This window comes from Trachypithecus francoisi, unplaced genomic scaffold, assembly GCF_009764315.1.
Source record: "Trachypithecus francoisi isolate TF-2019V2 unplaced genomic scaffold, Tfra_2.0 Lachesis_group17, whole genome shotgun sequence".
NCBI classification, from domain to species: Eukaryota; Metazoa; Chordata; class Mammalia; order Primates; family Cercopithecidae; genus Trachypithecus; species Trachypithecus francoisi.
Window position 1 is genome coordinate 35,763,588 of NW_022681462.1, and position 14,350 is coordinate 35,777,937.

The following is a 14,350-nucleotide window of genomic DNA, read 5'->3' on the forward strand; positions in this document are numbered from 1 at the left end:
AAACGTAATCCCGCATATAAACAGAACCAAAGACAAGAACCACATGATTATCTCAATAGATGCAGAAAAGGCTTTTGACAAAATTCAACAGCCCTTTATGCTAAAAACGCTCAATAAATTCGGTATTGATGGAACGTACCTCAAAATAATAAGAGCTATTTATGACAAACCCACAGCTAATATCATACTGAATGGGCAAAAACTGGAAAAATTCCCTTTGAAAACTGGCACAAGACAGGGATGCCCTCTCTCACCACTCCTATTCAACATAGTGTTGGAAGTTCTGGCTAGGGCAATCAGGCAAGAGAAAGAAATCCAGGGTATCCAGTTAGGAAAGGAAGAAGTCAAATTGTCCCTGTTTGCAGATGACATGATTGTATATTTAGAAAACCCCATCATCTCAGCCCAAAATCTCCTTAAACTGATAAGCAACTTCAGCAAAGTCTCAGGATACAAAATTAATGTGCAAAAATCACAAGCATTCTTATACACCAGTAACAGACAAGCAGAGAGCCAAATCAGGAATGAACTTCCATTCACAATTGCTTCAAAAAGAATAAAATACCTAGGAATCCAGCTTACAAGGGATGTAAAGGACCTCTTCAAGGAGAACTATAAACCACTGCTCAGTGAAATCAAAGAGGACACAAACAAATGGAAGAACATACCATGCTCATGGATAGGAAGAATCAATATCTTGAAAATGGCCATACTGCCCAAGGTTATTTATAGATTCAATGCCATCCCCATCAAGCTACCAATGACTTTCTTCACAGAATTGGAAAAAACTGCTTTAAAGTTCATATGGAACCAAAAAAGAGCCCGCATTGCCAAGACAATCCTAAGTCAAAAGGACAAAGCTGGAGGCGTCACGCTACCTGACTTCAAACTATACTGCAAGGCTACAGTAACCAAAACAGCATGGTACTGGTACCACAACAGTGATATAGACCAATGGAACAGAACAGAGTCCTCAGAAATAATACCACACATCTACAGCCATCTGATCTTTGACAAACCTGAGAGAAACAAGAAATGGGGAAAGGATTCCCTATTTAATAAATGGTGCTGGGAAAATTGGCTAGCCATAAGTAGAAAGCTGAAACTGGATCCTTTCCTTACCCCTTATACGAAGATTAATTCAAGATGGATTAGAGACTTAAATGTTAGACCTAATACCATAAAAACCCTAGAAGAAAATCTAGGTAGTACCATTCAGGACATAGGCATGGGCAAGGACTTCATGTCTAAAACACCAAAAGCAACGGCAGCAAAAGCCAAAATTGACAAATGGGATCTCATTAAACTAAAGAGCTTCTGCACAGCAAAAGAAACTACCATCAGAGTGAACAGGCAACCTACAGAATGGGAGAAAATTTTTGCAACCTACTCATCTGACAAAGGGCTAATATCCAGAATCTACAAAGAACTCAAACAAATATACAAGAAAAAAAACGAACAACCCCATCAAAAAGTGGGGAAAGGATATGAACAGACATTTCTCAAAAGAAGACATTCATACAGCCAACAGACACATGAAAGAATGCTCATCATCACTCGCCATCAGAGAAATGCAAATCAAAACCACAATGAGATACCATCTCACACCAGTTAGAATGGCAATCATTAAGAAGTCAGGAAACAACAGGTGTTGGAGAGGATGTGGAGAAATAGGAACACTTTTACACTGTTGGTGGGATTGTAAACTAGTTCAACCATTATGGAAAACAGTATGGCAATTCCTCAAGGATCTAGAACTAGATGTACCATATGACCCAGCCATCCCACTACTGGGTATATACCCAAAGGATTATAAATTATTCTACTACAAAGACACATGCACACGTATGTTTATTGCGGCACTATTCACAATAGCAAAGACTTGAAATCAACCCAAATGTCCATCTGTGACAGACTGGATTAAGAAAATGTGGCACATATACACCATGGAATACTATGCAGCCATAAAAAAGGATGAGTTTGCGTCCTTTGTAGGGACATGGATGCAGCTGGAAACCATCATTCTTAGCAAACTATCACAAGAAGAGAAAACCAAACACCGCATGTTCTCACTCATAGGTGGGAACTGAACAATGAGATCACTTGGACTCGGGAAGGGGATCATCACACACTGGGGCCTATCATGGGGAGGGGGGAGGAGGGAGGGATTGCATTGGGGAGTTATACATGATATAATGATGACTTGATGGGTGCTGACGAGTTGATGGGTGCAGCACACCAACATGGCACAAGTATACATATGTAACAAACCTGCACGTTATGCACATGTACCCTAGAACTTAAAGTATAATAAAATAAAAAATAAAAAAAATAAAAAAAAAGATTGACTCTTTTCATGACCTTTAGCTCTCATTACAATTTTTGTCTTAAAGTCTATTTTGTTTAATATTAGTATAGCCACTGCAGCTTTCTTTTGCTTAGTGTATGCATGAAATATCTTTTTTCCATTATTTTATTTCAACCTATCTGTGTTTTTCAATCTAAAATATGTCTCTTGTAGACAATATGTATTTGAGTCATGTTTTTTATTCATTCTGCCTTTTAACTGATAAGTTTAATCAATTTCCATTTAATATAATTACTAATGAGGAAGGACTTACTTTTGACATTTTCTGTTTGTTTTCTGTACATTGTTTTTCAATTCTTTCACTATTGCCTTCTTTTGTATGAGGTAGATTTTTTTAAGTGTACCATTTTGGTTCGCTTTTTATCTTTTTTTTTTTTTTTTGTTATTTTCTTAGTGGTTGCCCTATGATTACAATTAACATCTTAGTTTATAATTAGTTAAGTTTTTCTTCCTGTAATTGGACCATACTTTCTTTGTTTGCATGTATCATACTTTTGGTTGAAAATTGGATATCAGATATGTTGAATATTATAATATGGTAACTCTGGAAATCAGATTCTCCTGCCTTCTAAGAATTTGTTGTTTCTGCTTGTTGTAGGTTGTATTTGTTTGTTGCTGACTTTTCTAAACTACTATTTAAAGACTGTATACTTTGTCACATGTGGTAACTGAAATCTCTAAAGTCACTGAAGTCTTAACAACTTTTGTGGAAGGATGGACTTTTAGAGTTTCCTACTCTACCATTTTTGCTAATGTTATTCCCATCATTACTTTTAAATTTTATATTGTCATTATCCTTGAGCATTTCATAAATAGTTTATGTATTCTATATCTAAGAGTTCTAATATATAATGTGTTTGCCTTTTAAGTCTTGTTTGTTCTGCTAACTCTTGTTGGGAGTGGCTTGTTTTCTTGTATGTTTGGGTTTTTTATTTTAATTGTAAATTTATATTTGGCTGAAACTAACTTGTGAGAATTCTAAGGAATCAGAGTTGGTGCCTTTCTCTTCATGAGTGTTTCCTAGTAGCGTGCATTTTTTCCCCAGACCACACAGATAGTGTAAATTAAAAACCCAGAACTAGTTTTGTCTATACTCATAAATTCCTGGGGGAGACTATTATATTTTTAACAATTTTTTCCACCCGGATCTGCAGGTAGAAATATGCTGGTTTTCCTGTAGATTTTTGTCACTGCCAGTTTTTTCCTAGTCCAACCTATTATTGAGGGGATAATTCTTCCAGCAGTCTCAGATGTGTGTGGCAACTGTAGTTTGCTCTTCCATTTTATGTAGACTCAAACAAGGCCTAGTCTTCTATTTCTCCTCAGTATTAATCCCTGAAGCTATATGTTCTTTGTATGGGCATTTGTACCCACAGCACCCACAGCTTCCATGTTATTTATTGCTCTGGTTTCATCTGATTATTATTTTGACCCTTGAGGATTCCCTTATTTCTGTGAGCCCTGGTATAGTCCACTATATATCCAGAAGCAGAATTCTATGATTCAATAATCTTGGGCTCAAATTCATATAGAAATTTAAGTTGATGGATCTGGATTTGTATATCAGCTCTGCCACTTACTACCTCTGAAGTGACTTGGGAAAGTTACATAACCTCTTTAAGCCTCAATTTCCTATCTGTGGCATAAGTATAGTAATACCTCAAACATAAGGTTATTGCAATGATTAGTGGAATAGCACCCGTCACAAATGGCCTGGTATATAAATCTTAACCTAACGCTAAAAAAATTTTAACTGCATTTACTTTTACTATTAAAGATGTGAACTTGTGAGTAACCATTTGTAACCTAGTTCTTTAGCTATGAAATGGGAATTTCATGTTTGTTAGCAGTACTTAAGAGATTGAATGCAAAGTATAAAGCACAGTACTTGGCACATAAGAAACAACCAATGAATTGTAACAATTATTTATAAGAACTATAAAAATAACAGGCTATACACAAAGCTGTCTACATTGATTTAGTAAGTGGTCAGTTGACAATGAAGATAACATCTTGCCACATTAAAAAATAAGCTTGGAGAGATTTGATGAGTAGTGTTTCATATAGTAATATCTTTGTAAAACTGTGTGTCTGTCTTCCAATCCTCCCCACCCCCACTCCACAACACACACACACACACACACACACCCCTTAGCTTTTGGAATACTTTCAGGTGCACATGGTAACACTTGTGTACAATCCACCTTTATCTAAAAAAGGGAGTCTAGGATTGAGGAGCAATAGATTTGTCTCCATTACATAAACTTTGAAGGGAACAGATTAAAATTTCACTGCACATCTGAAATGAAATCTATTTTGAGTGTGTGTCTAACATTGCTTGTTGTTATAACTTTATGCTTTGATGTATTGAGTTGGCTTTGAATTTTTTCCATTATTAGGTTATATCATGATTGCATTTTACTAGCTGACTAATTAGTTTTGTGTGTATTTTTCATCTCTGGGGAATTAATCTTTATTTTGTGTACATTTGAAGTTTTTCTGAATTTTTAAAATTTTTTCTAAACTGACTTTACTCTCTTGCTGTGTCCAGTTTCCCATTAGGGATTGGGAGATCTGCATTCTAGTTTTGTCTGTGGCACAACTCACTGCCTGACCTAAAGTACTTGCCTTCTCTGGGCTTCAGTTCCCTTATTAATCAAATGGGGGAGTTGGATTATGTGACCTGTAATCTCCATTTTAACTCTATCTATGATCTAGAGAATCCTACCAGCATATCAAATACTACCTGATTATGTTAAGATTGAGAAGATGTAGGCTGTGAGTACAATAATGTAAAGAACTTCACATACAGCAAGAAACAAATATCAAGGTAACAAAGAGCAACCAAAAAGAGCAAAAGAAAATGATGTGTTCCAGTGGTGATTATGTCATTTTGGAGACAAGGTTGAAAACCAGAGCGCGGTCATGTGGTGTAAGGATTCGTCAAGGCAGGTGAAAGGATTTCTTCCCCTATCAGTAACTGGGATAAGGCATCCTGAGTAAGCAACAGGCCCTGGCCTTCGATGGGATCGCTCCATACAACATTAGCAACAGTCATTTGGGAACTTAAGTGAGATTAAACGCCAGAATAAGATCCAGGGTCTGCTTTGGTAGAAAGGGCACGGGAACCAAGTAATACGGGCTCATCCTATGCCTGACACCTAGGTTACGTTCCAAGTGGAAAAGAACATTAGTTGGAAGGCCACAGTGGAGTTTAAGAGAAGAGGAGGCCACATTTCTTGAGCCTTAGGACACTCAGGAGGAAGTCGGCGGGTTGGGCAGGGATGCAGAGTGGTTGCTCCCTTGGAGAGTGGGACCTCATTTGTAAGAGGTTGAGATGGGTGTGAGTGGTCGATAAGCAATGAAACAAACAGAATTAACCACCTCCTTTGGCTGCTCTGCCTACACCTCCTGGCACAGTACTCAGTTCCCAGCGCAGAGGAGGAACCAGTCTGTGCGGAGTCTCCAACAATCAGCGACGTAGGAAATGTTACCGAGACACTAATTGGCTGGATTGCCTGGAGCGCTCCTGGACCGAAAGCTGTGACTGGTTGAGGCGTTGCCTGGCGACGTGTTACTCAGTGGCGCAGTATATCGGTAAAGGCCCGCTGGTTGCTACGCAACAGGAAACATTCCGTGCTACCGAATACTTTCTACTCCCGAGCAGGCATTGCTCTCTCTGGAGACCCTCGGCGTTGGTTGCTCTATTCTGGCTTGGTGAGTCCTGGGAACCGACCATCCGGCCTGGCCTCCGATTACTGGGCCAGAAACAAAGCCTGGCTTTCGGAGAATATAAAGAAAGGTTCAAAGAGGCAGAGAAAGTCAATGGAAAGGCATTTCAGTGATTGTCTCCTATCCGCCCGTCATTTTAGAGGGGTGGAAAGTGAGCAATAGCGATATCAAGAGACTTGTCCAAGATCTCACGCTGAGTGGTCAAATCTGGACCTGCGCTGTTAAATACAGTAATCATTAGACCTCGTGTGGCTAGTCTGAATTGAAATGTGCTCATATATAAAAAGCACACTGGATTTTGAAGGCGTGATACCAAAAGAGAAAATATCACTATAATTTTTATATTGTGTGTTTAAATGATTATGCTTTGGATATGGTAAATAAAACAATATTAAAATTAATTTCACCTATTTCTTTTTTTAAAATGCTATTACTTGAAAATTACAATTGCATACAAAGCTCTCATATTTCTATTGGCCAGCACTGATCTATATAAAACCTAGGTCTGCCGATACCTGATTCAAGACCTCTTGTGCTAACACTATTTTGGAAGGTTTTTCGAAGTATCTCCACTCATGTAATGGGGTGGAAGTGTGCGTGGTGGTGCAGAGTGCAAGACCAGTAGTGTTTTAGGACCTTGCTACTCAAAGTGTATGAATCAGAACCTTCATCTTAACAAGCTCTGCAAGTGATTGTCCTGCACGTTAAAGCTCCAGAAGCACTGTGTCAGAAATTAGACCTCAATTCTTTTTTTGTCCTTTGTTTCTTCTTGAGTACCTATACCGTATTTTTCAGACTGCGTGTATTAGAATTAGCTGCATTTTGAACAAGTTCCGCAGGAGATGAGAAACATTGATCTCAATACTATTTGCATTTCCTTTTGTCCTTCCAAATCTAGACCAGTGTGGTCCCCAGATGAGCAGCGGCAGCAGCATCCCCCAAGAACTTGCAAGAAATGCAAATTCCTGGGTTCCACCCTAGCTGCAGGGGTTCTTGAAGCCTAAGCACAGTTTCTAATTTTTATTCCTTTGGTTCAAGTCCTCAGTTCGGGAAGACTGGGGTAACTTTGATGGGTTTTATTTGAGGGGAGTGAGCGAATTCAACTCTTCCTAGTCCTTAAGTCCCTCTCCAGTAGCCTTCTTCCCCAATTCTTTTGATCTACTTTTCATTTTCTTTTTCCTCACCTATCCTTTCCAGGAGTAAGGATGACTTCTCGGGCCAAAGATAGTGAATCTGACCTGACAGATATTGAAGAGTATGCTGAAAATTCTGCACTTCCAAGACTGAATAATAAAAAAGCCAAAGGAAGAGTGAGTTATGTGACATCCACAGAAAATGAATCTGATACACAAATCCTAACATTTAGGCACATTACAAAAGCTCAGGAGAAGACAAGAAAACGACAGCAGCCTATAAAACTACCGCCTTTGGTAAGTTCAGAAACCATTGTTTTAGCCTCTGTAGCCACAGAGGAAGTTGCAAAATTGCTTTGGAGGATGGAAGTCATTTCCAGACTCTGAATTGACCAAGAAGGAATGAAAAGCTAAAAGATAATAACTGTTTATGTAGTTGTAAATACGGTAAATATTTATTAAACAAATATTAAGTTCTAGGCACTGTTTAAGTTGAAGAATACAGTGGTGAACAAAGTTTTCAGGCAGAAAAGTCCTCTCTAGGGTTATGTACAATACAGATACTTAACTATGTATGCTATTAGGCACTTTTAGATATTAGGGTACCATTTAACACTGAGAAGTTTAGTAAACATGTTATATTTAGTTATATAGTTTTATTATTTTCAAAGTACATGCCTTTGTATTTTAAAAAGTGTGTGCATGTTGAAAATACTTAGTTTTTAGAAACCATTTATGCCCTTGGATAATTATAAATGCATGTAGAGAGCCATGAAAGTGAAAAAATTAAAATGTGAAAGTTGTCCTCTCCACCTTTACATGTTAGCTACCATCATTACTGGAGTGCCCTTCAGACTGTTTTATGTTTATTCAAATGTGTATATTTGTATTTATAAACATAGACAGTTTTAAAGTAAGATTATACAATACATACTGATCTCCAAAGTACTTATTTCACTTAAACATATAGAAATGTTTCTAATCCTTGCATATAGTGTAACAGCTACACTGTATTTTGTTGCATAGAGGTGCCGTAACATAGTACTGGTTAACTGGTCTCATGTTTATGTGAGCTCAAGTAATTTCATTTTTGTTTTTTGTTTTGCTTTTATTTGGTTTTGTTTATTTTGTTTTTATTTTGCTATTTCAGATAATGCTGTGTTGAATGACATTGTCTTTATACACATCAAGATCCATTCCTAAAAACAGTATCTTTAGGTCATATGTACATATTTAATTTCAAAAAATATTACCCAGTTGCCCTCTAGAAATTTACCTTTTCACCTACAGTGTACGAGAGGGCCTGTTTGCCCACATCTTTGCTTGGTGCTATCATTTTTTTTTTTTTTTTTTTTGCTACACTGATATGTTAAAAATGGCATCACGTTGTTATAATTTGCATCTTATTAATGAAGTTAGGTGTATTTTCATTTTTCATCACCACATATATTACTTATTATGGTGATTATCTGTTCAAACCTTTGTCCACTTTAAAATTAAGTTGTCTTGGGCCGGGCACGGTGGGTCACGCCTGTAATCCCAGCACTCTGGGAGGCCGAGGTGGGCAGATCACCTGAGGTCAGGAGTTTGAGACTAGCCTGACCAACATGGAAAAACTCCGTCTCTACTAAAAATACAAAATTAGCCAGGCGTAGTGGCGTATGCCAGTAATCCCAGCTACTCGGGAGGCTGAGGCAGGAGAATCACTTGAACCCGGGAAGCAGAGGTTGTGGTGAGCCAAGATCGCGCCATTGCACTCTAGCCTGGGCAATAAGAACGAAACCCCATTCAAAAAAAAAGTTGTCTTTATCTTATTTTTAAGTTTTTAAAAAATATATTATGGATATTAATCCTTATTTCACTGTTTCTCAAACTTAAGTTTGAGTACTGATTTCTCTTGAAGAAAAGCATTCTTGATCCATAGTGCCGATTTATTTTTTATTTGATGTTACTTTATGTGAAAAAACTATTACACTAGGAATTAATTCTAATTCTTAATAAACAAATTGACACATTAAATACAAAGAAAATACAAAACCAAAACAAATGGAATCAACGCAAAATGCAAAGTCACCACTGTTGTTGGTTTGACACTGAACCTTCATTTGCATGGTGGATGTGGCACTGACTGCTGCCCTCTTCTTCCCCAGGGTTCAGTGTGCCTGCGCCACCACATGTTGTGTGGGACACCAAGTCTGCCTCTCCATTTTTCTCCCATGGAAAAACTTTTTACATCTGTTTCTCTCCGACGTATTTGCCTTCACTTGACAAAAGTGTATCACTAACCGTTGATGATTAAAGTTGTTCAGCATGTCACCAGTGTCATCCACTCATGTATATTAAAAGTTTGTTATGTGCCTACTCTGTGCCAGGATTTGAGCCATGCTCTGAGGAATGAACAAAGCAAATGAACAAAAATGAACAAAGCAGACAAGATTCATGTTGACATTCTAGTAATTCTAAATAAGCAGACTGAACAATTTCATCCAGTGATAGTAACTATTAAGAAAATAAGCCGAACGCATTGGCTCATGCCTGTAATCTTAGCACTTTGGAAGGCAAAGGGAGAGGGTCATTGAGCCCAAGAGGTAGAGGCTGCAGTAAGCTTTGCTTATACCACTGCACTTCAGCCTGGGTGACAGAGCAAGATCCTGTCTCTACAAAAAAGAAAAGAAAAGAACACATGGACTGTGGTAGAGACTCAGAAGAGACTGCTTTACATTGGGTGACTAGAGAGGTCTCTCTGAGAAGATGCTATCTGAACAAGTCTCAGCCAGCAGCCTGTATCAACTGCCAGACATCTGCAATTTAGGCAGAGCTCAGTGGGAACATCTTGCCTCTACTCCACTGGGCATCAGCTGAGGCATTGATGCTGTCCCCACTGAGCTCCGCCGAAAGTACAGAATTTTTAGCAAAATAAATGTTAGTTTTTAAGTTGCTAAGTTTGAGGCAGTATGTTATATACTAACAGATAACTTGCAAAGTATAAATAATACATGAATAAAATAATTCATACAATATTTTAAAAAAAAGGAAAAAAGTGAAAATGACTTGAAGTTTCACCATGCAGAAAGAAAGTAGCTTAATAGTCAAGTGACTAATTTCACACGTGTGGGCATCTGTAGTTTGACTTCTTTTTATAGAGTTGGTAATGATGTATTTTTGTTATTGACTTCCCTCCTCTCGACTACCTTCTCCTCTCCCTTTCCCTTCTCCTCCTTCTTCTTCCTATTCTCCTCTTCCCTGCTGCTTCTTCCCCCTCCTCTTCCTTCTTCTTTTCTTCCCCCCCTCTCTCTCTCCCCTTACCTCTCCTTCTCCTTCTCTCTTTCTTTTCTACTCTTCTTCTTTTACATTTTTTCCTTACCTCCAAATTCCCCAGTCTCGGACTCCCTTTTCTATATCATCTAACATTGACAAAATCTAGTATATGTCCTTTCTCACCTTCGTCCATGCTGAAACAATTTTATACAAATTTATTTGTAATTTTGTAACTTTACAAATGTATGAAACTTACATTTGTAATTGTATTTATTTGTAATATTTTCATAGTACAAATTCATATTTATTTGTAATATTTGCATAGTACAAATAAATACAATACTCTACATCTAGCTTTTTACACTTAGTGGTGGCATAGCATCTGATTGTATGAATATTCCATAATTTACTGAATCATTCTCCTCTTTTGAGACATTCAGGTTGTTTTGCCAGTATTTCAAATGGTACAGTAAAATTATATTATTCTTTTGTACTGGTGCTTATATTCCTATGAGATAGGGCCCTGTGAGTGGTGGTGTGGAGTTGATGAAAAAATTACATATATATACAATTATATTTAATTATATATTAATTTCCATATAATTATATTTAACATATAATTTTACTTAATTCACACATATTTTACCTGGAAACAAGTTTCTCAATCCAATGCACACATGTTGCCTAAATTAAATTGCATTTTCACCCTTAACCTATGGTTTACTATAATCTCTTTCAACTTTTTGTTGCCTGATCTGCATAGGTGAAACTGCACCTTCACACAGGTGCTACTGTTTTTACCTGTAATTTTTTTAACGTTCATTTTAGGTTCAGGGATATATGTACAGATTTGTTACATAGGTAAACTGATGTCATGGGGATTTGTTGTGCAGATTATTTCATCTCCCAGGTACCAAGTGTAGTACACAATAGTTGTTTTTTCTGTTCCTCTCCCTCCTCCCACCCTCCTCCCTCAAGTAGACTCCAGTGTCAGTTGTACCTCTCTTTTTGTTCATGTGTTCTCATCATTTGGCTCTCACTTATAAGTGAGAAAATGTGATATTTGGTTTTCTGTTGCTAAGTATGATGACCTCAAGCTCCATCCGTGTTCCTGTGAGGAACATGATCTTGTTCTTTTTTATGGCTGTGCAGTATTTCATGATGTATATATATCACATTTTCTTTATCCAGTCTACCAATAATGGGCATTTAGATTGATTCCATGTCTTTGCTATTGTGAATAGTGCTGCAGTGAACATATACATGTATGTGTCTTTATGGTAGATCAATTTATATTCCTTTAGGTATATACCCAGTAGTGGGATTGCTGGCTTGAATGGGAGTTCTGCTTTTAGCTATTAGGGAATCACCACACTGCTTTCCACAATGGTTGTTATTTTTTATTTTAATTTTTTATTATTTTATTTTTCATATTACAAATAAATACATCTAGCTTTTTACACTTAGTGGTGGCACAGTATCTGATTGTATGAATACTCCATAATTTTCTATTATTTTTTATTTTTTAGTAATAGCCATTCTGACTGGTGTGAGATGTGAGATGGTATCTCATTGTGGTTTTGATTTGCATTTCTCTAATGATCAGTGATATTGGGCTTTTTTTCATATGCTTGTTGGCTATGTCTGTGTCTTCTTTTGAAAAGTGTCTATTCATGTCCTTTGCCCACTTTTTAATGGGCTTATTTTTTGCTTTTGTTTTTGTAGATCTGTTTACATTTATTGTAGATTCTGGATATTAGACCTTCAAAGATGCATATCTTACAAATATTTTCTTCCATTCTGTAGGTTGTTTTTTCACTCTATTGATAGTTGCTTTAGCTATGCAGAAGTTCTTAAGTTTAATTAGATCCCACTTGTTAATTTTTTATTTTGTTGCAATTGCTTTTGGTATCTTTGTCATGAAATCTTTGCCAATTCCTATGTTCAGAATGGTCTTGCCTAGTTATCTTCCAGGGATTTAATAGTTTGGGATTTTACATTTATATCTTTAATTCATCTTGAGTTAATTTTTTTATATGGTGTAAGGAAAGGGCCTATTTTCAGTCTTCTGCATATGGGTAGCCAGTTATCCCAGTACCATTTATTGAATAGGGAGTCCTTTCTCTATTGCTTGTTTTTGTCAACTTTGTCAAAGATGACATGGTTGTATGTGTGCAGCCTTATTTTTGGGCTCTCTGTTCTGTTCTGTTGGTCTATATGTCTGTTTTAGCACCAGTACCATGCTGTTTTGGTCACTGTAGCCCTGTAGTATAGTTTGAAGTCAGATAACATGGTGCCTCCAGGGTTCTTCTTTATGCTTAGGATTGCCTTGGCTATTCAGGCTCCTTTTTGGTTGCATATGAATTTTAAGATAATTTTTTCTAGTTCTGTGAATAATGTCATTTGTAATTTGATAAGAGTAGCCTTACATCTGTAAATTGCTTTACACAGTATGGTGATTTTAATGATACTGATTCTTCCTATCATGGAGAGCATGGAATGTTTTTCATTTCTTTGTGTCATCTCTGATTTCTTTGAGCAGTGCTTTGTAATTTGGCTCAAAAGGGATTTTTATCTAAAACCAAATGGAATTTAACTGAAAAGTTAACTGCTGTTTACTTAATCTCAAGCCTTTTTTTCTTAGCCCAGTATATGAGAGACTAGCTATTATGATAAACTCATAATGCTTAGTAACAAAAAGCCATTATAATGAATTCTTCACTTTATAATGTTAAAAGCTGGGGTTTTATTGCCGTAATTTTCAGTTGGATAGCCTAAGATATTGCCACCTATTTTTTTAGATCTTCAATAAGTTATGGCTATGAGAAGTGATTGATGATTTAGAGAACTAATGATTTTGGTGGGAGAATTGTGCACTTCTTCCCATAGTAGCAGTATTAGTAAATGATGGGGGTTTATAATGGACAATTAGGGAGTATATGATTTCATACTTCTGAGCCTTTTCTGTTGTAATTTATTCTTGTAAGTATTCATTGATAATTTCAAGTATAAAATTAATGGAAGCTAGGTAGAAAAGTCTTACTCAAGCAATAGGCCAGAGAGAGGCAATGGTGGTAGTTAACTATTAGGACTGCGTCTTTGATAGGAAATTAATCCAAGGAGATCAATTTCCAACAAGAGAAAGAGTCCAAAGGTAGTGAAAAATAAAACAAGTTTATACGAATGTTTAAAAGGTTAACATGTCTCTCTATTTCCCAAAGCCAGTGCTAAAAGTCTACCAAGATCATAAGCAGCCAGAATACATACATGAACAGAACCGACTTCCGGTAATGACTGCCGGAATCCTTAAACGTCCAGTAAGCATAGCAGAAAAAAGTTTTGTCACATCATCTACTCAGATTCTTGAGCATCAAGATGCTGTGAAAAAAATGCAGGTATAATATTAAACTACTTAATTGATTCTTTTAACTCAATTTGGTTTTGTATAGATTTGCTAACATGCTTTTAACTCGTAAGAATAGAAGCAAAGTCATTTTCTATAAGGTTGCATAATGAGTTTGGGAAATACAACATTTCTTCATTCTTCCTGTTTAAGGAAAACTCTTACAATGGAAGAAAATCATAAAGGAAACTTTCAGCATCTGTATGGTGCCTTCTGACCTTCTCTTACATGATAAAGAAGACATAATAATATTTTGAATGTTATTATAACTTTTTTGAAATTTTCATCATTTTTACCAAAACTGGTAATCTTTGAAGACCCTGGTGAAGGACAATAAAATGGAGATGAAGCCAGCTAGAGAGACAATTTGTGTAGCTGGTGAGAGTTGTAGAGTGGGGAAGTTGCCTTGAAAGCCATAAAGAAATGGTAGCTCAGGGAAGAAATCACCAGAGCTTG

General features: G+C 36.7%; 1 protein-coding gene across 1 annotated transcript in view; it reads left to right on the forward strand.

Annotated features, from left to right (window-relative positions):
- The window catches only part of DNAH6 (dynein axonemal heavy chain 6), a 353,105-nt gene that overhangs the window by 12,580 nt on the left and 326,175 nt on the right, over positions 1 to 14,350 (forward strand). Inside the window, exons 2-3 of the mRNA XM_033175267.1 lie at positions 7,298 to 7,530; positions 13,713 to 13,886. Coding sequence (XP_033031158.1) covers positions 7,306 to 7,530; positions 13,713 to 13,886 — 399 coding nt within the window. The 5' untranslated portion in view covers positions 7,298 to 7,305. The remainder of the gene's footprint in view (positions 1 to 7,297; positions 7,531 to 13,712; positions 13,887 to 14,350) is intronic.